This window comes from Falco peregrinus, chromosome 3 (assembly GCF_023634155.1).
Source record: "Falco peregrinus isolate bFalPer1 chromosome 3, bFalPer1.pri, whole genome shotgun sequence".
NCBI lineage: Eukaryota > Metazoa > Chordata > Aves > Falconiformes > Falconidae > Falco > Falco peregrinus.
The window spans coordinates 30,815,781-30,843,292 of record NC_073723.1 but is presented as its reverse complement, the minus strand read 5'-3'; the positions used below and the strand labels follow the sequence as shown (position 1 = coordinate 30,843,292).

The 27,512-nt window shown below is 39.3% G+C and overlaps 1 protein-coding gene across 4 annotated transcripts in view; it reads left to right on the top strand.

Moving 5' to 3' along the window:
- CPQ (carboxypeptidase Q) overlaps positions 1-27,512 on the top strand; it is a 163,767-nt gene that overhangs the window by 94,796 nt on the left and 41,459 nt on the right. For all 4 annotated transcript variants that reach the window (XM_055800301.1, XM_055800300.1, XM_027777711.2 and 1 more), the window contains 2 exons: positions 5,952-6,063; positions 22,829-22,920. In XM_055800301.1, coding sequence (XP_055656276.1) covers positions 5,952-6,063; positions 22,829-22,920 — 204 coding nt within the window. The remainder of the gene's footprint in view (positions 1-5,951; positions 6,064-22,828; positions 22,921-27,512) is intronic.

The window sequence follows — 27,512 nt, the reverse complement described above, 5'->3', positions numbered from 1 at the left end:
TCTTAATTTGTCATTTGTTTTGCTGTGTGAGTTGAAGAGAAAAATGTTTGAGGTGAAGCAGGGAAGAGAATGGGTCAGAGCAAAAAGCCTAATTACATGCCAACATTTTATTCCATTAAGATGACAGAGCTTTTCCTAAAAAAGGGGAAAGAGAATACAGCCTGCAGGCTAAGAATTACTTTAGAAGAGGAAGATTACTGTGGACACTAGTGCCAGCTTTGCTGTGTGGGTAAGCAGTAGAAAAGCATATTGCTTGGTGTTGCCATTTTCCAGAATGTATTGATGATGCTATTACATCCTAAAACTGCCGTGCCAGATTTACTACTCTTAATTAAACAAATCTGTGTATTTGAAGACTTTATTTAATCATAGTTTTGAAGGCAAGTTAAGCATGATGGGCTTAAATTTAGTCCTGCCAGCTGTTTTATTTGCCCACTAGTTAGGTACATGATATGCTGCCTTTCTCTTTTCCCTTGTTCTCATGCTGTTACACAGTGAAATGAAGAAAATCTTTACATCCTTATAAACTGAAGCCATCTGGCATTTCACACTTGCCATGCTATCCAAATGGGCAGATTACTCAAAACGTAGTCCCTAAGCTTAGGAGAGCAGGCCTGAATTTGGTGCTGGGTTCATCTGTCTGAGAAGTGGGGATTAAGAGTTTTTCGGTCATGGTTTGGTTAGCATCAAAAATTTTGCTTGGGGCTGAGGAAAACAGGAAATTGGCAAGTGGGAGAGTGTTTGTGTGAGTAAAGAATAATGAGTATCTGGGGAAGCAGAGAATTTATAGGCAACTTTTTTATTGGATTAGGAGATCCTAATTCTTGTCTGACTTCTGTTTTCCTCTAATTTTGGTCCAAACATAAATAACTGTATGTGGTGTTCATTTCTGTAAATTTATTGTATAAATATCCTATCCACTGGGAGGAAATTAATGTAGAAAAAATATCCAAATAATGTAAGACCTTATTGTGGTACCTAGAGCTTAAGATGGACCTATTTAGAAGCAACCTGGAGAAAAAAGAACTGCAAAATTTGAATAGAAATGCTTTTCATGAGTTTCCAGGTAACTGGGAACTGAGTTGGCACACTGTAGACCTGTACTGCTTGAGCAAATGACTTAGCAGTATTTGGCTGAAAATGTGGATGAGCAGTTGAAAAGAACTTGTTACAGTCTAGAGGACTTCACCATTTTAGCTTAAAGTTTCGGCATACAGACACTTGGAGTTTGAATGTGTTTTGGTTAAACATGCTTGATCTGGTTCTAATACCCTGTTTAGATCTTTGTCATGCCGTTCTCTGTGTACGGGATTCTTATTTAGTTTTGTGTCCTCTCCATGCAAGTTAAGGTATTCCTTATCTTCCCTGTCTGCTGGAGGAAGATATAAGGAAAAATGCTTTTCAGTTGTTTGGATAATGAAAGTTATTGCTAAGCTTTTCTAAGAGAATGTGTTGGTAGCCACATTCCATCAATAAAGGTCCTGCTTTGTGGACCCTAACCTCCATCCAAGTCTTCTTCATCCATAAAGAGCAAAGATGAATGATGACTTTGTTACTCTTCTGTTACGTCTACCTCAGTGACATGAAATAATTTTGCATGCTGATGTTCACAACTTGATACAAATATTATTATAGATTAAATTCTGTGATTGAAAATGTTACTTGCAGTTCTTGCCTAATGTGATTATTTATGATTTCTAATGTTGCATGGAAAGAAGACTTTGCCTTGTACCTCTACAGGAGCAAGTGAGATTGTGGAGACTAAAAGCGGAATAAACTCTTCTTAAAATTCCCTCTAACCAAGCAGAAGGTAGCTCACCTACATTTTCTGAAGTTACTGCATGACAAATGCAATAGGCATGTGTGACTACATATGGAACGGGAGATTATTTTTAGTGGCAAAAACTATCCTGCTTAGAAAAGGGTAACTCCATGACATATGCAAATGTATGCAGACTGAAAAGCCCTTGACTTAGTATAAGCATTACTTAGCAACAGCTAAAAATATCAGTGTGTTATCAACTATGTTATTGTCATACTAAATCCAAAACGCAGCCTTGTACCAGCTATTGAAAAGAAAATTAACTCAATCCCAGCGGAAACCAGGACAGGGTGCTTCCTCTTCCTAATCTTCTCGGTTTTAAAACATAAAATGTATACATATACATTTATATAAGTATGTAAAATGTAATATAAATTTCAAAATATTTCAATATGCAATTGAAATGCTGGTTATAACTGAAAGACATCCAATAGAGGTCATAAAGCTGGTGCAGAAGGAAATAGATGTCATATATAATAATAATGTCATAAATGTCATCTTCTATTTGAAATGTTTCCTGCAGTTTCACTTCTCTTGTATTGTCTCAGGACAGTGTCTAGAGTAGCATTTCTCAGCTGTGTCACTGCAGGACAGCTGAATCTTAAGGTGTCATGTTGCATGCAAGCTGTCTTATTTATTCCTGTCAATTTGACAAATGTATATTGCTGTGTTTGTAGTGTCCTATACAGTTGCTTGTGGTTTCTCTGTATATTTAAAACAAATACTTATACTTACATACACTCACTTACATTGCTTTGCAATGCTTATATTCTGTTAGCATGTACTGACATTTCTATAGGGATGTTTTGTGCGAATGTGATTAGTCTATGTGTAGATTTGAAGCTGAGAACCGCATAACAGATTTGAAAGCAATGTGGGAAATGCAATAATCATATGTCCTTGATAGCTTTAACTGCCTTTGTTATTAGCCTACCTAAGCAGAGAATTATCATATTATTATTTTATAATATTGTATTAAATAATATAGTGGTTTAGAGTGAATTGCAGAAATATTTTCATTCATTACCCAGACACATTATATATACTTAAAGACCAAGATAAACATAGTGGTATTGTTACTTATGACTGTGTCTTATTTTAAGAATGTCTATGGCTAGCTGTCAGCAGGATCACTGAAACTTTGATTTTAGCAGCTGCTACAAAAGTATGATAGTTTAAAAAAGCAACTGTTGTGAAAAAAATTTCACATAGAAGTACATTGGTTGTGTTCATGTAATTGCTATTGGCATTAGCTTAAGTAAATTTAAGTAAAAGGTCATCCATAAAATTATCTGGTTTTCTTAATCCACTTGAACCTTGATCTGTTTTGGTGTAATGTTCTGGAGTTGGTAAAGATGCTTTATGAATGGAGTCTGTAATCCCAAATGGGATTACACCACCTTCTTCTGATTCAGAATTTCCTGCTGTTGCAGTGTGTGTTGTTTCAAAGAAATGAGGAGTAATTCCCTCTCAGACACTCCTGTTGAGATCGCTGTCAGGGAACAGAGTTAGTGAAGTATTCTTTCACTGCTAAAGACAAGGTGTTGCTTCTGTTGTAAACTTAGTTATCTCTCAATGAGTTTACAAGCTTGTTCTAAATAATTCACTTCAGCTTGAAGCTGTTTCCTAGGAGAGTGAATACTTATCTTCTTTAAACCAATTTTTGCTTTAAGAACAAACCAACCACATGGTGGTTTTGAAGTGGTGGAACAGACGTCCTTTATGCAGCAGACAGTTGTGCTTTCACTTGGAGCCTTTTCTATTCTTTTTTAAAAATACTATTATTTACAAATTCCTTACTGAGAGGACAGTAATGAGTCTGCATCAGTCAGCTGCAAAGTGTGGTCGTGTTTGAGCTCTGTCCTCCACAGGTGGGTTGCAGAGGGTCTGCACATGCATGAATGAACTCAAAGCAGAGTTCATTCGTGCGTTGCCTTCACTGACTGAGCATGTGTGTGTGTTTGTGCTTAGTCCTCCCTTATAAGAAAACAAAAATGAGCAAGGAGTACTGCAATGAACACTTTTTTCCTGTTCTCATTTCAGAAAGGTTTCTACCTCCAAAGCCTAGCTTTTCTTAGATTGCCTGGTTTTAAGCTATATTGCTATTGTAGCAGAGGGCTGCCACAGATTATGTACTTGTACTGCAGGGCAGCATCCCTGGAAAACATGCTGTTTGCAGTCTTTCATGCCGGGCCTGGGAGGATCATGACATTAAATTGCAGAAATATCTCCTGTGTAAATCTGAGGCTTTTACAGAGGGGCCTGCCATCTAAATTTAAGTGCTTTTGAAAGAGGGGAGGTTTTGGAATAAAGGCTGCAGTATATCTCTACTACCAAGAAAATCAGTCTGTGCTGGAAAGCAAGCACATGTTGAGTTAAGGCTTGGTAAGGAATAAAGAGAGTTGAAACATCTGAGAAGGAGAGACTAAGCTGCTCTTCAGATTTTGATCACAAGCTTTTCCAGCTTCTAAGGCATGACACTTCTGTTTTTTATAATACACACATTTATAACATTTCGTGGTGTATTTGCTAAATTTAAAGGGGTTTGGTGCATCGTGGTTGGACACATGGCAATACAATGGATATGACTAATAATCTATCATGGCCCTTGTTTAATACAAAGGGGCCTTTTAGTTTTGTTACCTGAGTTTTTATTTGATTGGATGAAAAAACGTGGTTGTTTGATGAGCAGTTGATGCTTTTTGTCTTTCCATGATCTGTTTGTCCATTATTTTTAATAACTGGTGAAACGTACTAAGATGTCTCTTATGTAAAGGGAAAAATAGAGGTCTTAGTATTTGCACCCCAGTACTGTGCAACAGTTTCTTGCAATGTTACCTGCACACTTGACAGCACAGGCTTTCACCCTCCAGGGTTAATAATAGGAAAGAAACCCATTATGTTCACTTTTTCAGTGCTAGAGTAGTTGTCCTGCAATGAGTGAAAGCTGAGATGATATGCCAGGGAGATCCTTATCCCTTAGGGAGAAGAAGGTGGCAGAAGGAATGAGCATTTTTCATCTTTTTCTAGATCCCATAACTGTGAGACCTGTTTGACGTCAGCCAACCAGAGAGGGGGAAGCATGCCTTCATGATAACCAGTATGACCAGTTCTGGGCAGGGCACAGGTGGATGGTCCAGGGTCTCCTTCAGTTTTTCCACAGTGCTGAGCTGTCATAGGTTGGACACTTCCACTTCCACCCTGTCCTAAGGGCACTCTTTACTGGTACCAGTTTTTAAAGATTTCTAGGGCACTGCTCTTGTTTTTATGCTATTCCATCATTTTACCACACTGCCTGCTCAGCTCAGAGTTCTTGTCCCTCCTTGACCTTTCCATCGCAATCATAGATTTATCAGCCCTTCAGCTTCAGGTCCAGTTAGGGAACGGTCTTGCTTCTGTTATTGGTCTGATGCTGCTTGTGGACTTCTGAAGAGTTCAGATCTGAAAGCAGGTGTTTCTGGAGATACGTATACTGCTATACTCTACTGTGGCCACAAAACTTTCTTTGCAGAAAACCCATCTGGGACTTGCTACCGTGTCATTTTAAATTTCAAATATCCTTATGACTAATGGAACTATAAAATACGTTGTCACTGTTGTAGCACATAGGGGATCCAGTAATGAATTAGAGGTCCTCTGTGACAAGTACCATAGATATATAATAAAAAACAACAATCTTTGTCTGGGAACACTTCAGTCTAAGTTTATATTTCTTCATTATGCACCCAAAAATAGGGTTAATCAAATTTCATGCCTAAGGGCTTAAACAACTGGAATATGAAAGAAATTTTCACCATTCTACAGTGCAGTAGTCCTCTTTCTCTGGAAAGTATGCACTTTGTTAAGGTTCAAGCCAAAACCTTTCAGTTAAGTATTTCTCACAGAGTATCTAGTTTGATTTAGGCAGTGGTTTGAAGCAATAGGATGGATTTGGTCATCCCAGATTTATATTTAGTGACTGGAGAACAATGTTTTAGTTTTATTTGAAATGTTTCCTTCTTCCCATTCTAAATTAAACAGCCAAATTTATGACAAAATCATTAAAATGCTTAAATACTGAACTGACTTTTCTAATTCAGTGTTTTCATGTAGATACGTTTTCTCTTAATTTTTTTTTAATCTTTTCCAGATTGTATTGGTCAGTGGACATCTGGACAGCTGGGACGTTGGGCAGGGAGCTATGGATGATGGTGGTGGAGCATTCATATCATGGGAAGCATTATCACTCATTAAGGATCTGGGTAAATACATAATTTTTAAATATTTTTAATGCATTACATTTCCATGACATTTTGTATGTTGCCAAAACTGGATTTTCTATTTTATCCATTCCTCTGAGCACAAGTATTCATACTTAGTGTAAGTATTTGCAGGTTTGTCTGTTGAAGTCCTTCTTGCATCACAGGGGTCATCCAAAAGCAACACATCAATCAGTGATCTAGAAAGTGCTTTGAGCCTGCATGGTCACCGTCATCACAGAATGAAAATTCAGTGTGAGATATACTGTCTAGGTACTGTAGAAGGAAGTCAGTCTTTTTCATATTGTCTTAATGAGTTCCTCCCTATTAATGAAGATGAAGCTTCATGAAGTCACAGATAGCCATAGCCTTCTGATATTGTTCTCTGCCTTTTAAGCAAACATTGTCATTCAACATGTTCCTAATTCTTTCACTGTCCTACATGCTGCTTTTACATTGGTTACTCAGTTAATCTAATTCCCAGTCCTTTACCTTGCTCTTGATGACTTCTCAAGATAATTTCATCTAAGTCCCTCTCAAGAGCCCATAAGTAGGACTGGATCTGGACAATGATCCTGCCTCTGGTCTTCTCCCTTTCATCTGCATGTAAAGGTATTCAGCAAAAATTATTCTGAACTTCACAGAAATCCAACGTACATATTCTGGTGGTTTTGGTTTTTTCCTTGAATGTTCTTCCTAAATAAGTTTATATCCTGCCTGGAGTTGTTACACCAGTTTGATGGATAGATACATCTATACCATCAAACTGGTGTGTTCTCAGCTTTGTACTAGAGAGCTGATTTCCTGAGTATGGTGCTTTTATCTTGCTGTGCACTTGGGCTCTGCTTTGGACTGTGACAGCTGATTTCCCTGGCAAAGTGTCGCATGCCGGTCTGAGACCAGAGCGTGGTTCTGTTTGTATTCTCGGGAACAGAATTAAGACTCAAAACGGAGTCAAGAGCCAAGGAACTTTATTTTCCCAACAATAAATCTGCGAATGCAAAGGGAGAGAGAGCAAAAGATAAAGAGAGAGAAAAGAAGGAAAGAAAGAAGGAAAGAAAAGGGAAGAGTTCAGGGCAATAGCTACCACCCCGGAGCTGGGGTATCCTGACAGTCCAATTTGTTTCCAAGTCCGGTGGGGGAACGTCCTGTCCAATCTTAGTTGGTTCCGTTTTTTATAGGGTTGTTACAAGCCGTTCTGCTCAACCACACCTCCACTTGACAATGGTGTACGTGCCCAACATCAAGGGGCCTCCAGGCACCTTGACCCCCCTGACCCCAAGTCTGGATACATGCACAGGGGCTTGGTCAAGTTTTGCAGGATCAGCCTGCCCTGTTGCTCCATGGCATCAGTCGGTTTCCTCCTTTAACAATGTATAGGTAAGTCGCTGCGGTGGCAGTGGTGTTATCTTCCTGCCTTAAATCTCTTCTCTGGCAGTAGTCATTCACAGTGGTGATTGCATGAGTTTCCTGCCATAGCAATGTCAAGATAATACATCTGCTGTGGCGATGGTGGGTCTCATCGGTCCAGTTTCCCACACAAAGGTAATCCAGGTCAGAGCAAGAACACACTTGAGTCTCATCACTATAGGGATACACTTCTGCCAAATTTAGCTTAACCATGATGACCTGTCAGATGTTGTGAGCTCATGTGTCTTGTCAAGCAACATTTGACACTGAGGGCTTGCACACTGTAGTATCCTGCTACAATAGTTTTGTGGCATGCAGAGCAATGTTCTGATTCCAGTGATCACGTCTTTGAATAATCCTGGGTAATCAGCAGGGTGACAAGGTGACTGGGTTCTGGAATTCAGGCTGCAGATCAGCTGGGCTCTTCTGAAGCTGATACTCTAGCACACAGGCTGTTGACACTGGACTTGCTAGTCTCCCTCCTGCAGAATTTCTGTGCAGCAGAAGTACAAGTTGAATTGAACTCCCACGCTGACAATGCTAAAGGTAAACAAAGAAGGAGAGAAAGAGGAAAAGGTGGCTTCTAGTGTGGATATGTCTGTTCTAGTAGTGCTATGGTTAAAATACCAGAGTGGAATTGCTCAGCCTGTTGCCTCCTGGTTTGCATAGACCCTATGTGTGGGATCCGAAAGGCCAATTTCTTCTGCTTTTGGGCTTCATCTGACTTGCGGGTAGAACTGGGCTGCAAACAGAGTGTTATTATGGAAGGGCATGGTCTACATATGCCCACATAGGGTGTGTTTGGTAGAAGAGATGGTCCACAAGGTAAGATGAGATAGGGCCAGTGCATGGGCAAGAGGGAGCTATGGTTGCACAGTCATCTGCCTGTGTTCTCTCAACACCCAGCTTCTCAAAGTTTGGCCTGCTGTCCTGCTGTTCCCAGTCTGCCTTGGCCTAGTCTGATTTCTGGTCTCCAAACTGCAAATTCCAGTCTTACTGCTTGATCTGTAGTTTTTTGCTGGTCTTACTTCCATATGGGCTTTTGTCACTCTCTAAACTAGTTCAAAACAGACTACTTAGATTGTGAAGTTGATATCCAAGGATGCTTTCCCCCCTTCGTTAGATGGAATCTATTTTTCCTCATCATTCCCTTTTTCCAGAACTGTAACCTGTGGTCAAGACGAATGCATCACATATTCATTAAAAGCTGAAATCTGCTGCTACTCCTGCTGTTAGCTCTGGCAGAGTTTAAATAATAAACTAGCTTTCCCTGCTTCCAATAAGAAGGATTTGTGCACTTGAACAATCTCAGTGTTTCTTGAAGAGCGCTTTGTAGACAAGCTCTGTTATGTGATCAGCCACTCTCATACTGCAGTGGTAAACATCAGACATCCCTGTGAATTCCTGTTCCTTTGTTTTGCATTAATTGAACCTCTTACATCTCACTTTCCCACCCTCAGAATGAATGAAGTATCAGTCTGTAACCAAAACCAAGTAGTATCTGTTGTAATTTTTAGTCTTTTAAAAGTAAACTAAAGCCTACTCCTTCTTTTAGTGTTTTTACATTTCTTTTGTAATTCTTGGAAAATTGTCTATGTTCTCTCCACCTTGAGGAAAAAAAAATTATGCTTCTGTGTTTGCTGACTCTATTCCATTCACAATAAACTGGTTTGTGTCTCTTAAGGGCAAGTTCATGGTGGCATTGTATAATTCTTATTCACTGGGTTTCCCTTCACGCATGACTGAAATGCATCACTTTCTGCTTGTTCAAATATTTGATTTCCTCTGGTAGTAGCCTGTGTGTTTGGTGTACGACCTGTGGTGAAATGCTGTTTTCTCAGCTGGGAAATGCCGGAGCCTTTGCTGATGCCCTTTGTTCTGGCCAGCTGTTGTGTTCAGCTCTTCTTGTTATACCAGTGTTCTACAGGAACGTAAGGCTGGGAGAGGACTCGTGAGTCATTACATGTAACCTGTAGATAAGCACGGGGGATGAGGCCTTTCATAACCTGTCTGCCGTAGCAGATCGGTTAATGCAGATTTTATATTTTACGGTACACATGAAATGTGACAAAAAGGACAGCAAAGTAACAGATGTGCAGATTGTGAGAGAAATTAGTGAGTTTTATTTAAAATAATTCCACAGATTGTGTTTTTTGAGTAAGCATTATATTTTGAACTGTGGAGATTTGGTTTAATATCCTTGTGGACCCTGATGAATTTAATCTTAGACTAGCCCACCAAATACATTTGACATGGGAATAAGTCAACTCAACTGGCTCATCTGTATGCACACGTGGAATTTTTGTACTGTGTACTGGGAGTCTTAAAGCCATGGTGCATTGTCTAGCCATAAATACTATGTCTGCATTTACCAAAGTGTAACTGATCTTACAGCCTTACAGCTATGATGATATGATCTTAAAGCTGAAGCAAGCTTCTGAAATATGAATTCTAGAATACGAAGTTTGCATTGTGTAGTGAGAAATACTGCCACTACTTCTGTCATGGTCCATTGGTTCCATGAAAGCAAGATATTACTACACTATTTAAACAGTTTTTTTCCATGCTGATCTAATAGCCCTTCATCATGGTATCACTTTGACCCTTGGATGTGGCTGGTGGACCCAAGTTACACCTGTTAATTAAAATTTTGATAATTCCACGTAGTACTTGGAGAATTACTACAGTTTAAGTAACATTCCATACTTTCAACATAATGTTCTCCTGAAACCATTTAATAGCTATTGGCTTAGGACTAAATACATGAAATTAATTGAAAAATCATTAAAATTAGAGTTTAAAATTGTTGCATTTTATTTTAAGCAGTGCAGTTTGTTTTCTTGCCTCAAGAAAAAAATTAAACAGTTTTTGCTTTTATTTCTAAGTAAATCACTTACTTAATGTGTAAGCCTTTATATTTCCTGAATCTTCAGTGTTGGCCTTTATTTTTAATTGAACTGGCAGTTTCTGTACTGTATTTTTATCTTTTTTCTTCCTGTTTTTTTTTTTTTTTGTGGTTGTTTTATTTTTTGTAGAATTTCAGACACTGTAATAGTTACATGTTCCCTACAAGGACACATAACAATAGCACAATCTGAAGTAGTAGCACAATTTGAAGTCTTCAAAACTTCAAACTTTTGGTAGGATTTTTTTTTCCCATTTCACTTTCTGACTTCATGTGAATGCTGTTTCATTTTGAGAGAAAGGGAATTACATGAAAACTAGGTTGCACTGAAATATTTTTGTATTATATTGCCAAAGAGTGGAATAAAAAGATTTAATTCATATAAAATCCCCATGTATACTTTTCAAAAGAGCACTACCTTAAAAACATAGGCTTTTTATAATATAAACATAAAAAATACATTTAAAAACTGCTGTAGTTTCTGAATATGGTTTAGAGAGATAATGATTCAGTTAGCCCTGGAAAATAAAAGAGCTAAAAAGTGGAAAGTTTCAAGTTTGGCGGAATACTTTGCTTCTAATAGTGGTACTGTCTCTCTGCCCATCTTCCACAGCAGGGTGACGGGAGGGGGGCAGCTGCTGGGGGTGCGGTTCCCTCTCCACCTTTTCCAGGGAGGAAGTCCAGGCATCAAATTTAGAGCAAACACCAGCTTTTAGATGGTTACCTTTCAGCAAGGTGAATCTTACTCCAAATGGCTTTTCCACAGCCACCCTGTGCAGAAAACTCAACTCTGTCTCTTCTGAAGCAGCTGGAGCTTCACTTGTGAAACATCCCTTCCAGCAATGTACAGTTAAATGCCAGCACCAGCTTGTGCACCTGTTGGTCACAGCACTGGTTGTAGACATCTCCTGACCAGAGTAAACAGAAGTGGTTTCCTTAGTGCACCCATATCACATTCTCTGTATCAATTATACTCTCGCAGCTGCTTGCTTTGCCGGTAACTCATTTTCAGAAAAATTCACCAACTGGTGGCCAAATTGACTAATGTTATCCAAAGGAGTCTTTCCTCCCAGTTAACGCTGAAGTTTAATGAAGCACAAAGGAAAGAAAACCAGGGTTTTTTCCCTGGAACCCTTGAAGCTTATACATGCTGATGATCAGCAAGATCTGTGGTGAACTGCTTTATGGCTTATGTGGTTAAAAAACGAAAAACTGAAAGTGTTTCCGCAGAAGTTGTTTATGAGAAGAAAGACTAAAGTCTCATCTGGTCCTTGTTCTTTGTTCCTTTTTCTGGAAATGAAGATGTCTTTAGAGGCATTTATGGGCTGGTATGAACTGGTAAACTCCCTTTCATTCAGTGGAGCCAGGGCTGTTGCAATTAGCTGAGGATTTCCGATGCTTAAGAAATTACCAATCATAACTGCAGGCAGGGTGTCCGAGGCAGTAAGCTTGTGCAATGTGCAGCTTGCCTGCAGCTGTGTCTGGCAGCTGCTGCCCTCCCCAGCCCTCTGCAGTCTTTAACCTTTTGATCAATTTTAACTAAATTTGATAGAGGCATAGAAATATTTAGAATATGAAGTTCTGATATGTTCTTTGCAAATGGGTGATTGAGGAGAGATGGGCAAGTGCATTGATGTCCCGGCTGAGGGAGAGGCAGGAAGGAACTCAGCTTTTATCCTTCCCCTATGATGACAAATGCTGGTTAATCAGCACGCATGTAGCTTTGGTGTAAGCACTGGAGCCTCTTTCTTTTTAATCTGTTTGCAGTCTCTATGTGATCGGTAGCAAATATTGCTCCAGTAGTAGTGAGAATGTTGTCTGGGTTAATTCAGAGATCATGGGAAGGCACTAGGGGTGTTTTAGGGGGGAAGGGCTGAGGGGTTCCCATCTGTAAGCTGAGGAAACCCATAGGGTGTTGCATGAGCTGTGAAGCGGTGTGAGGACATTTGGAAGCTGTAGAAGAGACAGCACTCAAGCAAACTGAACCAGCTGTGTTGCTAATTACAGTATAGAAACCTCAAACTCAACTTGTTTTCAGGTTGCATTTACAATTCTCAAATTTTACTTTTATTAGCTTGTGTGCAAAAAAGGGCATCCCTGGAGATGGCTGACGCCATTTGCCTCAGCATTTTCGTGTTTGTTGGGTTAATACTCTACTGGAATTTGAAACACAGTTCCTCTTGTCCCCATGTCACGTGAGATTTACAAAAGAATCTGCCTTTCCAGGTGAGGTGAAAGACTAGTTAAGCAGCTACTAAAAAAAAAATAATCACCATAAAATTACCCAGAATTTATTTTGATGCAATATTTTGCCTTTAGTTGGCTAAACAAGTTGGACAGACGGCCTGTGGGACTCAATCCAGCTCTGGATGTTGGTTGCCAGTTTCTGTGAAGGTGGTATTTGTGTTCCTCTCCCACCATTTCAAGCCTGCGGCTGCTACCATGCTGGCCTTGCTCAGGACTAATAACTTGTCTACAGTATATTTGATCAAGAAGTAGGCAGCATGTACCCAGTGATTTCAGAGCTTTAGTCAGTGCTGTCTTTTTGCTCCTAATCCAGCTGTGTTCCTGCATCGCTTGGCTGAGGGGCATTTCCCAGCCGAGGCCACAGGCACTCTGCCCTTCTCCCACCCTGGGGAGCACCCTGCCAAAGCTACCTCATGCTCCAGTGCTAGAAACATGGGACTTCTATCCTTAAAGGGAGCTTGAGGGAACTGAATAATGACAATAATAGAGAATGCTCTTTAGAAGGTGGTTGTATGGCAGTGTCGGCTTTCTAAGCATAATATTTTAAGCCTCCTAACTTGCAGCCCATTGGAGTTAGAGATGCAGTCGATTTTGACGGATAAATTTCACTGCTTTCTTCTGAAAAACTTTAGATATGATAATTGTTGGGTTGAGTCTCTTAATTAAAACAGCTGGAGCCATTTTTTTTTCCTGTTGAGAAGTTGATAGGGGCTGCTACTTGAAACTACAGTCTAGTTCATTTTCAGAGTCTCATCTTGTCTAGCACAGGAGAAATCAAATAGTCAACAGGTCCTTTGTTCACATCCCAGGTTTCTTTCAGCAACATTTACCCACAAGCTTGCTCTCCTTGTCCAGAAATGTGTTTTCTACCTTTCCCTGGCTGTGTCTGGGTCTTGCTTGCCTCATCGCTAGTCAGCTCTTGGTGCCCTGCCAAGCCCAGAGGTGCACACATGTCCACCAGCTACTGCCCAGTCTGTGTGTTTACAGGGTGCATCTTCTGAAGAAGCCCAGTGGCAGTGCTGTGAATTGGCCGAATCACAAACTTACCCTCTTTCTCTAGAACAGCTTGAACCACAGCAGTGTAAGGCATCGCCAGTTATTGCTATCTGAACTCCTGCCTGTGTTGAAGTAGTCAGCGTAGACTTTAGGGAAGGCTGCACTCCAAAGACCACTATAATGATGGATTGTGGTACTGAGTAAATGTTTCCCTGCATTTGCTGTTGTCTTGTTCACTGAGCTCATGTGCAGTCATGTCTGCATTCCACATTAGACCAGGAAGTCTCCTGCTCGGACTGTGCCTCCAAGTGCTTCTGGGAACCCTTGTTCTTCCATGTGAAAAAATATTTGCTATGGGGAGCTGCCAGAGCCAGTGAATACCAGGAGTCAAGTAGATGAACAGGGCATGCTTTCCTCTTCTGCACTTAGGGCAGGATGCCTGTTGCCGTTGCTGTTGGAGCAGCCTGATGAAGGAAGGATGACTGTTGACAAAGCCTAATCCCAGCCATCACACCTTTTACATGGCTTTCCTACATTCCTAGAAGATGACCTATATGCACATGAGAAAGAGAGAAATGTATGGTGATAGGTGCCATGCATAGTTCCCCCTCTTCTCTTTGCCACTGTTACGGGGTATGGAGTTTCATGGGTCAACTTTCCTATAGGTGTAGACATGGATCTGGCACAACCAAATTTCTGTTTCACAGGACAAAGGCACAGAAAACTACAGAAATGTTTTTAAAGCAATGCACATAAGAATTTTAAGGTACTACCTGAAGTACATTTTATGTAACTCATAAGGAGTTGATTAGACAGTTTTTTCCCTTAAAACTTATTTAAAAATGAAATTTTAACTCTCATCTGAATTATACCTGTGACTAATGTGACTGGAAAACCATAAGACAGATTTTTATGCAGTTCACTGTAGTCTTTGTATGAAGTTACATTTCTCAAGTCCAAATTCACTGGCTAATATATGAGGACTAAAGATATGTTTTATTAAAAAAATGATCACTGGAGCCATTCCTTTTCTGCTAGTTTAATTGAAGTCATATAACTGAAATTTTAACCTACTTGCCAAAAAATTTGTTAAACATTTTTCTGAATTTCCTCTAGCTGTGGTGGTGTAGTTGTTTGCTGTGCAGGACATATGTTGTGAAACACAGTTAAATGACTGCTTTTGCTGTAGGGTTGGGGCTTTTTTAATTAAACATGGCTGATATTAACTTCTTATTCTTACATTCTTTCCACTTCCCCAAAGTTGCATATTTTATTCTGACCTTCACCTTTTGCAAATCTATTAAATCTACTTGGTATGAAATATCTGCATATGCTGTTACACTACAACTGCATTTATTGCTTCAGTTCAACATTTGGTTGAATGCTTATTTGGCAAATAATTAAATCTTCAATTTCCACACTAGCTTGCCATAGCAGAGGGGTGACTGCAGACATACAAAGTTGTTAATCTGGCAGTAAATTTAGGCATACGGCCCTCCATAACAATGTTGCTCTGTGTCCTGTGGACTGCTGCTTCTCTGCAAGCTTTAATTTACCCAGGAAATTCAAGATAAATTATGTGCTTTGTCTGTCTGTAAAAATCTTAAAAACCTGGTGACAGAGGCTATGGTGTTTTCTTTTTAAAACCTGTAATGTGGCTGACATGGTGAAATGCGGAAATCCTTCCCAGATGAAGTCAGGGCCATCTTGTCTATACTGTCGGGGTTTTTAAGGTGTATCTTTTCAATATGGAGACACAAGTATGGCTAGTGCATTTTCTGACTCATCAGCTCTGAGGACAGTCAGATTTGGGATTTCTCTGATACAAAGAGTGGGGCAGCAGAGGCAGAAGGCAGAGCCACCACCCAGTAAGATCAAACCATGGTTGATGCTTATAATGCCAAAGAGTTGGAGAGCAGGGCCCTGCGGGGCCTTTTCTGCTCCAAAATTTGATGAGATCTCTAAATACGTTTAAGGAAGGAGGTGTTTCTAAAGAGGGATAAGGTGCATTTTAAGGGTGGACAATGTCCTTTTCCTTTTGTGGGACTTTGGACAACATGGCAACAGGATTATAGCAGGGCAGGGGGTGGAGGAGTCCTCTGCTGACTTGGTACTTTGCTGTTTTAGACACATAAGTAGCAGGTTTTCTTTTTTTATTTTGTAGACATGACTTGTATTGACTTCATGACACTGCAGTAACTGGTTCTTTGTTTAAAACCCCATGCGCAGAAGAGCACATTTGTCAGTTTTTCTCATCTGAGCGTGTCCCTGATCTATGCTGCCAGGTGGCAATGATGTGTCCCCCAGAGAAACCCTTACTCTGGCAGCGTTGCCACCTGGCTGGATTGCAGCCCATTCCACCAGGCTCTGGGCTTGGCTTCCCTCTTCTCCTCCCATCTCCCCAGCCAAAAGGCTTAATCCACATTATTTTTAGTTACTAGACTTGCAAATCATTCACAGCTTTTGTTACTTTGCTTTGCAAATCATTCCCCTTCGGTCTTGTATACCCAGCTTCTTCCTGGACATTTCCTCATGGATATTCCATTGCCTAAATCTACCTAAAACCTCTCATGTTTCCCACCTCTGCTCTTCTGTAAATCTTCCCTTCCTATTCTGTCATAATCTCGTTAGCCTCCCTAAAAAACAGGAAAAAAAGTTTGCTTGGATGCATCTCAGTGTGTCGCTGCACTGCCATTGACGCCAGTGGCCCGCCGCTGGAGCTCTGCAAGCCCCAATCCTTCCCAAGCCCAGCTCAGGCCTTGCTGTCTCCCTGTGTCCTCTTTGCAAGGACCTGTCCACAAAGCTGCTCATGCTCTGTGGCTGTGGCAGTGTCGTCTCCCCTTACCACCCAAAACTTGGCTCTGGGCATGCTGCCAGCCTCAGGTGAGGTCAAGCTGCAGTGCCCAGCATGGCTCCTGCCTGCACTTTCATTTCCTGCTCTCCAGCCCCTGACCTGCCCATTTTCTGTCTTTTTTCCTGTGATGCCACATCTCTACTCCAGGAGACCTCATTTCTCTACTCCAGACCTTCATGACTCACTTCATCCTTAGTGCTGCAAACAACCCCTATCAACAGAGAAAAAATCAAGGTGATGGCATTGCATTAGACTATTTTAAGAAGAAAGCAAAGACAGTTTCTCAAGCAAAAAGCTGTTTCCCATGTCTAATTTGAACTTCACTACAGAATTAGAAATATACTGTAGTCAGGGTTTAATTAATATTAAAAGGTTTTTTTGAGGTGTGCTTTGCCTTACTTCTTGAAGCTTACAGCTTTAATAGCCTTAGATTTTCTCTGTTAAATCATTATTTTTCACTCAAATAAAAAAACATCTCTTCTTAAGTAAGTGACTAACTAGACAGACACTTTTCTGCACAAGTAGTGAAATTAGTTGTCTGAATAGAGGATTGTATTTCTAATAGCATGAAAAGCTAAAATCCTGCTGGTTTAGAATGGAGGCTTCTTCTTGGTCTTCAGAGGAAAAGGTCTGGACATCTTTGATTAATTGCATTACTACTGTCATTCTATAAATGACATTTATAGCATTTTATTGCTATATGTGTATTCTTTGAAATTAGCCAGAGAAACGGGGTGCTAGGGGTGTCTAGAACAGTGCTTGCCCATGCCACAGAGTACATAAATTAGGTAATAGTTGCTTGAAATGAAAGCAAATTGTACTACTGTGTTTGATGATAAATTCTTTTCTTCTTCTGCAAAATGTGGAATACTAACTTTATTTTTATTTTATGCTGTGGCAGAGGTTTTAAAAATTCCAGGCATTTTATGAGAAATGCTTGCATGATAGAAATAGCTCATCTAATGTCACCCAGTAAATCCCCTATGTCTAATAAACTGCAAACCTGGAAAAGGTAGGGAGTGTATTAGAAATTTAATGATTTTCAGCATCATCATCATGTATCTTATCACTTTCTGTATAAATACCCTTTTGCAGAAATTTCAGGCCACAGGGTAATAATGCAGAAAAATGTCTAGCTTACGATGTTAAATGCAGCAGTGGAGAAGACTTGAGAATGATATATCTGTATATAACTCTCCAGTAGCTACTGAAGCAAATAAATCAGTGACTTAAGCAGTATTACAGAGTAAGTGATCATAGAATAGTTTGAGTTGGAAGGGACCATTAAAGGTCATCTAGTCCAACACCACCTGCAATGAACAAGGACAGCTTCAACTAGATCAGGTTGCTCAGAGCCCCATCCAGCCTGACTTTGAATGTTTCCAGGGATGGGACATCTACCACCCCTCTGGGCAACCTGTTCCAGTGTTTCACCACCCTCACTGTAAAAAAATTCTTTCTTATGCCCTTCTTTAATTTAAAACCATTACCCCTTGTCCTGTTGCAACAAGGCGTACTGAAAAGTTTGTCTCCTTCTTTCTTATAAGCCCCCTTTAAGAATTCGGTCGCCCTGAAGCCTTCTCCATTTTGAACAACCCCAACTGTCTCAGCCTTTTCTCATAGGAGAGGTGTTCCATCCCTCTGATCATTTTTGTGGCCCTCTTCTAGACGCTTCCCATCAGGTCCATGTTTCTGTGCTGAGGACCCCAAAGCTGAAGGCAGTGCTCCAGGTGGGTTCTCATCAGAGCTGAGGGGCAGAATCGCCTCCCTCAACTGGTAGTGCAACTTATTCTGTGTTAATGCTTATTTCGAGGCTTTGCTGGGCCATCTGTGCAGGGTCTTGGGAAGGTGAAGCTGGCAAAGCTCTAAGAAACCTCATGATTTTCACAGTTTCAGAGTGCATGGTGGGGGTCTGCAGTAATTTTCCTTTTTATTGGGTACAGATTAGCTTTAGCCCCATCTTTGCACTGCTAAGGAGCTTTTCCTCTCTTCAGCTAATGCAACTTCTTATGAATGTTCTTAAAAATCAGGAGGGGTGGGAAATAAATGCAGCTTTCAGACTGAAGGAATAGAAATAGACTTTAGAAATTAAAACCAAGAAGATAGTATTTTACCACTGATTGCACTATAAATGCAAGTTAAAATACTTTATCTGTTAATCTACTTAGAGCCATTTGCGGTTTGTTTATATGCCTCATGTAAGCTGAACAGCTATGTGGTTTGCTTGTGGGTGATCCCACTGCCTTGGCTTGAAGGGGAGAGAATCCTTTTTCACAAAGATGGAATTTTTTTAAATTTTCAAGACCTGATCAGTCTTATAACAGCATGATGACTTCTCTTGAAGAAGTCTGATTAGCCATCTGCTAACTGTCTTCTTAGGAAATACTGTGTCTTTGTATTTAATCCTCTCCATCAGTAAGAATTTATGTTTATAAAGTGGGAAAATATTTACTGAAGGAAATTTAGTATTTACACAACTGATCTCTATTTTGATTAAAAAGGGTCACAATTCAAGTCCCCCTCCTGGCTTATGTGCTGTCTTGAGGGTAAAGCAGGTTTATTTTTTTTACATTACATGTGACAGATGAGCATAACTTGTCTGTGCTTGTAGCAAGCCATACATTTCACTTTCACTGTGTGGGAATGTCTCAAATCTATCAAGCATGAGCAAAACATGTAGGACATAAAATTCTTTTGTAGCATCCTATTAAGTGTCTTTTCACAAGGAGATCATCCACATGTGTAAAAAGTGTGTGGATCTAATACGCATCATGTCTAGAAAGTGTTGATTTTAGATTTTAAATTAATATAAAATGTGTATATATGAATATATATGTGCATGTGTGTGTGTAATACCATATTAGTTGCTGACAGTTATCTTTTACATACATTATGGAAGAAAAGCTTTTGATAAAATACTTCATTGTAGTTGAGGTTGAAGTCAAACTGGTTACTTAATACCACTTAGTTACAAATTTTTTCTTCTCAGGCATTTTGTATTTTGGCTAATCTAGGCTTGCTGCTGGCATCTGCAAGTGTGAGTGCTCTGTGACAATTTAAAAGAAACACAGAATAGCGTTAGTAAGAGCAGCATCTTAGTATGACTGAACTGTGTGGTACCCAAGGACAACAAAAAGACTAGTAGCTACTACAGCACAGAGGGAGTATAATACATCGAGTGTCCTGTGGTACTCACTACACACATTTCCTTAGTCAGAGATCAACCATATCAATGTTTTTGTTTCATTCTCTATCTTAGAAGTCTAGGCACCCTTTAGTATTTTTTATGCTTAGGATAAAGTATAACCATGTGGAGGCTGATCAATAAAACGTGCCTTTGTGGTGAACTATGGTTATGTTTCCCAGTTAAGAGTAAGGTAGTCAGGGAAAAAAAGCAACTTCGTTTTTCTAAAACATTGGAGATTTGTAAGCTAATCTGTAGCTGCAGCAGAATCTATGGTTGGTTTTGTTTTAGTTATGTGAGCTTAGAAAGAACAATTTATTTGAGTACCACCTATCACCTTTTTGGTGTTATCCTCCTGTAATAGAGCTGCTATTCTCTTTATTGAGATGCAGGGGTAGGATGGAAGCTGGGATTACAGTGGTTTTGAGCAGGTACTGAGCTCTGCAAGTTTCATTTGAGTTACGTCATCTCAGATCCTAGTGACCCAGGGAGGACATGGTAGTATTTCTGCACTGATGCATCAGTGAATGCCATTATAACCTGCTGCACATTGCCAAAATGATCTGCATAAATGGTCTGGGTAAAATTCTTTTTTTCTTCTGATACCTTTTTTCCTAGACTATGTGATATGTCATTTATATAGGTAGAAAGGAAAGAGACACTATTTTATTTGTGAAAGTTTTCCTTCATTGTAAAATTTTCTACCTACTCCTCTACACAGTACAGCCATCACAGAACATGGTTTTCTGGTCTGAGTGCTATTTTATCATGCCTTTTCAATATGTATTTGGGCTGTGATCTACAAGACTTCTGATTTTGTGAAGCTGATACCTTGCTTAGGAACTGGTAGTTTGTAAGAAGCGAGCCAAAATAGTAAACTTAATGAAAAAAAAATACCGTAACTTAAGTATAGTACTTCATATATTTTAATAACAGTGTGTATTGAGAATATTCTTAGCAATTTTACTTGTGAATATTGGATTAGTCTGATATTCTTTGATCAGAATAGCTGTGTTTCTAATAACAGGTAGATAAATACTTATCACTTTCAGATTAAGGTAATGAGGAAATTAAATTTTCCTCTGTAGACTTTGTTTTGTATTTAAAATAACTGCCTCCATAGCTTACATATATTTTTTTTTATTATTATTTTTTTTTAGCTTGTCCCTTGAATTTCAGTAGAACACACAAGTATTTCTGTCAGCAGTGAGAGAAATCTGTGAGACTGGAAGAACCAATACAGCACCTCTGGGACTGGAAAGAGCAAAGCTTAGCAGGGTTTTTTATTTCCCAAGCTTTAATGGGCAGATGCAATGATGGGCTGGGAAGGGGCCACAAGAATCTCAAACTTCTTCTCCGCCAGTGAGCTGAGACCGACTCAAGCTCCTGCAGAGCAGGAGAGATCAGCTGGGGTTACAGCCTGTCTGAGCCGAACCCGATGTCCCTGATCGCTGACCTGAGTCCCCCTTAAGGAAGTAGTGGCAGACTAAATCACCTTGATTTTTGCCTGGGAGGAGGGAGGAGATGCTGCTCCCCTGTCTCAAGCATCTCCTACCAAAGCTCCTTTCGCAGCCTTGGTGTGGTGGGCTGGAGACTGGGCTTCAGTACTTTGTAGTTGGTGGTATGACAAACGCCTCTATTTATGCTTAAACCGCAGTGCCATTGGAGCATTCTACAGGACCAGCTGCTCTGTGCTTTACACCCAGCACCTTTTCTTCTTTAGATCCACCTCTTCTAACCAAAGTACTGGTTATTTTGGGTCTAAAATCTTCCTAACATTAACCCAATCGCTATTTTATTATCTTAATTTTACCTCGTTGGCCAGCTGGCTAATTTGAAAAGCAAAGGAGGCTAATCCTGTACTGTCATGATTTAGGAGAAGAGCAGGGCATCTACTGGGATGTGTGTGGGACGGTTGTTTTTAAAGTGATGAGGTTTGACAACCTTTCTGGTTACAGCCAGCAAATCAACATTTAGAAAATACGCCTTTAAACCACTGGTTTGCACTTCCTTCATTATGAAATACTGGGAATTCCAAGGTGTTTTCTTCAGTTTTTGAGTACTCCTTGTATATGCTGCCTTCAGTTATGAGGATTGCTAGTGTATAGTTTCAGGAAAGAAATCTTTCAGTTGATTTACATTGTGTGGAGAGAAAACAAAAATGAAGGTCAAGTCTATTTGTAAACTTCATCCATTTCAGCTAGGAAATTAAATAAGTTTGGACAGTGATACTGATATTATTTCTCCTCAGCACAGAATAGTGTGTGGTAATTTATGCTTTATCACTTGTGATAGTCTCCTCACTGGTTTTTCTTTTAGTTTTTTTTAATAGTTTTGGGGGCTTTATTTGTGCTTGAATATAATTAGCATTACACTGCACAGAGAACACTATTTGTTCTTGATCTGTTTGCTCTTCCATGCTGTCAGGTTTGATGTCTCAAATGTATTTGTTTATGAATAGAATCAATCAAATAAATAAAGGGCAACAACTTCTATCTGTTCAGTTCTGCTGTGGCAGAAACAGTTTCGAAATTTATCTAAGAACTTATCTTTCTTACTCAGCTACCGTAGCAAAATAGAAAACGGCCTTGCGTTTGCCGTATTTTAAAAGTCATGCTTTCAGCAGTTGATTGTATTTCAGATTCCTAAGTACAGATTGTTGCTTTTCATTTCTCTGATAAAACGCAAAATAATATTGCAGGGCCCCTCAGTTCTTGAAATGGGTAAACATTTCTCAGAAAAATCCAGCAGCTCATTTTCAATTAATTGTAATAAATTAACCATGACAAAGCAATTCTAATTTTCATGAAAATTTGATTTGGATCTGCTGAAGGTGGATGCGCATTACTTACTGCAGACCACCAGAATGTCAGTTAGCATATGTCTCAGAAATCTATCAAGGTAGCTATTTTATGTTGTGTGGTTTTCAGACACCTACAGTATGTCCCTGAAATGTGCTTCTACTGTGCCCCTGCAACTGGTAGCAGTACCAAAACAGCCCACTCCTTCCTCACATGGTCTCTCTCCCTGAAATGGGTTGCGTTTGGTGAAGGTAGAGATGAATGAAGGGAAACCCAGGCTTTTCACCTACTTGAGGGCAGAGACCAAAGCAAAAAATGCTCAAATATATGGGTATTTAATACTAAAAACAGTATTTAAAATTATGTTTTAGGACTTCGGCCAAAAAGGACTCTGCGCTTGGTGCTATGGACAGCAGAAGAGCAAGGAGGAATAGGTGCTGAGCAATACTATCAGTTGCACAAGGTAAATGATGTTTTCAGATTATTTTCTTGGCAGCACTTTTCTCCCTTGTCTCGAGACTTGCATATGATTTTTGTCAAAATGTTCAGCTTAATAACTAACTGAAAATAGTGATTCCAATTCTGCCTGAAAGTGTATTTTCTGCTTTTAATCATAAATGTAAACTTAATTTTACGTTTAACAGAAAGTGATGCGACCACAAATATACATGTTCTGCTTGACCTAAGATATTCTGTCACAAAACTGTTCTGAAACAGGTATTTCATGATGATACCTGCCATAGCTTTCAAACATAGCTAACTTTCTGAGAATGAATGATGAATGGTCCACATATGTTTGCAATATAAATAAATTTTGTTTGCCTTATATATTTCTGCTTAGTTGTTTTTTCCCATAATATTTTACAATGTAAAATATAAAATAATACGGAGAAAAATCTTTGCTATCTTACCTTAATAGTGTGTAATCTAAAATGCTCTTTGCCAATCATCGATGTTATGGGTTCTGGAACATTTTAAATGGTTGATTTCTGATGATCCAAGGAACACACAAACTCTGACTGGTTATCAAGATAAAAATATTGTGTATTGTCACATCCATCTCTCCTGCTGACTGCCTTTTCAAAGTACATCATGACATCAAGGGTAGTTGCATAAAACTATTTTATGGAATATGTGTGTGGAGTTTTTTCCCAAAAAAATTATGCTGTATCTGTATAACTAAGTTAAAGTAGCTATCTTTTGTTCTTTTCCCTGATTTAGTAGTGTTACTCTCAGCAATGGTTAATATATCCAAGGCAGAGACAAGATGAATGCAAATGTGTTTAGGAAGTGACTTGCTGTACAGTAGTATGAAAGCAGACTTGCAAGCAATTCCTAAGAGTATGTTTTTAATGGTAAGCAACCTATCAGAACAAATAAATGGAAATTTCATTTTTAATTAAATTAATTGTGCTGAAAAAACTAAATCAATTTGCATCTGTAATAGAATTGTGAGAGATAGCCTTACAGTGGTTATGGTTTTCTGTCTAAATGATGAACAGTCATTTCCCACCAACTTCCCACTTACTAAGCAGTGTATTTAACTACCCATATATACTGTAGTCCCTCCTTAATTTCTCCAAAGTATAGAGATAGCTCAGCTCTCTCATGTGGAAGAGGTACCTAAGGGATTGCCTTCTCAGCTTCAGGGAGGTGACATGTTGCAGTTTAGTATATAATGAGTCGTCTGGATTTACCACTGGCACTCTGCTGTTCAGCAGGATTAAACTAGAATGAAATGCTCTGGATTATATAGCACAGGAACGAGATGCTTCTCATGTACAGTTCATTTTGGAGGAGCTGGAGGGGTGCTCTGTGCCTAATGCACACCACTCATGAGAAATGTATCATCTTCTCCGTAGATTTCCATGTTGGGTAATAAGGTCCGTTCTATGGTAGTGTTGTCAGCAACACATGAAATTGTCTCATGCACATCTCATCTTTTGCCAAAGTGTCTGCATTTAACTGTTGTCTCTAGGATTTATATTCTGAAGTAATATAAAAAAGCAGGCTTAAGGATCAAATAGGGAAATATAAAGCAGGCTGGGTGTTGTTTGAAAGATATTTGGTTACTTTGCTTTTAAAAAAATTGACACAAAGGTGCCTCTCAATTGTTGCTCTACTGGTGTGATTCCATCTGGATGGTGTGCTCCACAAAGAAAGCCCAGTCTAACTTAACAGTTTGCAATTTACATGGAGAATTTAAGCAGAAATGACATCCGTCTGTTGTTTGTTGTTCTTCTTTCCCTCCTGCCATGTGATCTGGCATAATTATAAATTGATACAACTATAGGACACCTCATTACTCATAATAACAAAATAAAGCAGATTAATACTGTACATTATATTTAGCATGAAAAATAGCTTAACCTTTTAATGATTTACTTGTGCAAATTTCTGGCAATTAGGATAGTATGGCAGAAACATTGCTTGCTGATGGTAATGAGTACAAGTTAAATAAAAGTGGTATTTAAAGATGCCTTGTTAAATGAAAGATGGCTTGTATGACTCATCTACATACCTGGGCTTATGACTTTAGTTCACTACAAACAAGTAGAAATACAAATGCAGTAATTCGGCACAGGCAGACATGGATTTCCTTGACATTGTAAATTACCTCCTTATGTCAGCAGAAATGTGGCAAGGGAGAAGGAATGAAGACAATATAGTACTGGACAAGTACAAATACTTTTCCTTTTGTAGCTTATTTATTATTTCTTTCAATTTAATTTTAGGTCTTTCTTCCTCATCTGTCATTGCACGTTGCCACTGCTAGAAAGTGGATAAGTTACTGCAGAAATAACTGAGATAGCAGCAGCATAGTGGCTTTACTGTGGTGCCAATAATTAACTCACACCCCTGCGTAATAGCATTATTTATATCACATAAGTCTTTCTATAAAGCCCAGTATTACAGTTTCTGATTATTAAAACTAGCAATAGGGTATATTGGCTGTTCAGAGCTTTATGAGAATGTAAGAGCTGCCATATTGGGTTGACCAAAAGCTCAGTCTGACACTATTGTCTCCCATTTCTGATAGCATCTAGTAAATAGATGCTTAGGGAAAGCATATTTGCACAGCTACAGTCACAATAAGGTCAGACACATAGATTACACAACCATGCTTTCATTTTATCTAGTATTTTTCTAGAGAGCATCTCATGGTCCTCACAATACGGTTTTTCTAAGACATTTCAAGAGTTGAAAGCCAAGTATCATCCAGCAATTTCAATGCCTCCATTTAGTGCAGGGGTACCTGCCACCCCAGTACATCACAGAGCACCTGCTCAGTTTTGACTATGGGGTAGAAGCCTCCCAGGCAAATCACCAACACCTTTGCTTCCAAAGAAGGTACCTTCTGAAGTGATTTTAACTGTTAGCCAATAATTAGATTTAATCCCAGACTGGAAAAAATCTTCATTTTCTTTTACAGTTAAGACTGTTTACTTTGATGAAGGGTAATGAAATTAAAGGATCTAACTATAAATCAGGCTCCAGATCTTGGGGTTCAACACTACGTCTGAAGTGTTTGCCAAGTGGTTAGTGTTGTGTGACCCAGTTGCTGAGTAGGGCTCTTAGGTACAGAAAATACAGTAAATAACTTCAAAAATATGAAACATTGCAACTGCTGTGTTCCTTTCCAAACTGAATGGAAGCAGCAGGAGGAGCATAGTTTAAGTAATTCTGGAGGACCTCATGCTGCAGCTATTCAGTACAGATTCTCCTACCTTTAACAATGGTACCTGAATGCCCCCCAAAAGGGTTTTGAAGTTTTTTTGTGTTTAGTCTTATGCTGTCTTCATGAGGGCAGAGAGAAGTATATGTAATGAAGTGTCTGGCCTCCTTTTTGTTGCTTTGGACTAGTTTCTGTGAGAGATCTGTGTACCATGAAGACAAGGTTACAGTTATTTACTCAGCTGAATTAAGGGACTATGAATGGCTGATGGTATTTATTTTGGAATAGAAGTATTGCGTACAGTCTCCTGGGAAAGCAAATACATTTTCTAATTAGAGGACTAAGAGATCCTAGGCCACATTCAAATTTACTTTAGTAATTCTGTTGTGATCATTGGAGACACTAATGTGTTACCAATTTAATTCAAACCACATTAGAGAAAGCATTCTTTTTAGTTCTGCATTTCCTATCTTAATGATGTTTACAGTACTTACCTAAATTTCTGGTGCAAATGCCACACATTGTTTTAACTTTTTAGTAAAGATTTAATTTTATGAAAAATATCAATCACCAGTGTTTGCTGTTGTTTCCTTTTTGTGTTTATTACAAAGAAGATTTGATACTTTGCCCAAACTGGGACTGCATGAAAACAGGACTTTCTGACATGCTGGTTATCTCATTGTTGCTAACTTAAGTACTTTTGTTGATGCTCACGTGAGGTTTCTACATGATTTTCTAATGAGTTACTTTCTCCAAGAAGCAAATATCTAAAAAATTTCTTGTCACTTTCAGGTGAAATGATTCTTCCCCAGAAAATACTGGCTCCTCAAAACCAGAGTTTTCAGAAAACTCATGTATTTCAGCATCCTGTTTATTTCCCAAGGTACCAATTACTCTGGTGAAATATAAGACATGGATTTGTGTCTGATTTGAAGCAAACACATCAAGGATTTAAATGTCGGTTCTTTTATCCCAGCAAAATAAGTCGACCAAGGTTGATTCCTTTCCTTGCCTGAAGCAGGGAAGATCCAGGATCAGTCGTGACAGCATGTCTCCTGGCCCACTAGTCTTTGTTTCATGTGGGCCAATTTCATACACGTCTAGTGTTAGGAGAGCTTTTGTCTTTGCATCTTTCCTCCCTTCCCCTCATGCAAGTAGCAGAGCTGTTGTCTGAAACGTGAAATAATGGAAACATCTTCTGAGGACAGCTGCTCCAGGCAGATGCACTCAACCGCAGGTCCTTGGTGCTTTGGGATGTTCTAATGTAAGAAAGCTGGGCTCCTTCTAGCCAAACTCTCCACAGCTGTGCAAGACACAGAAAACTGTTGTCTCTTGTTTACTCACCATGATGAACTTTCTCCTCATTGACTTCTTTTCAT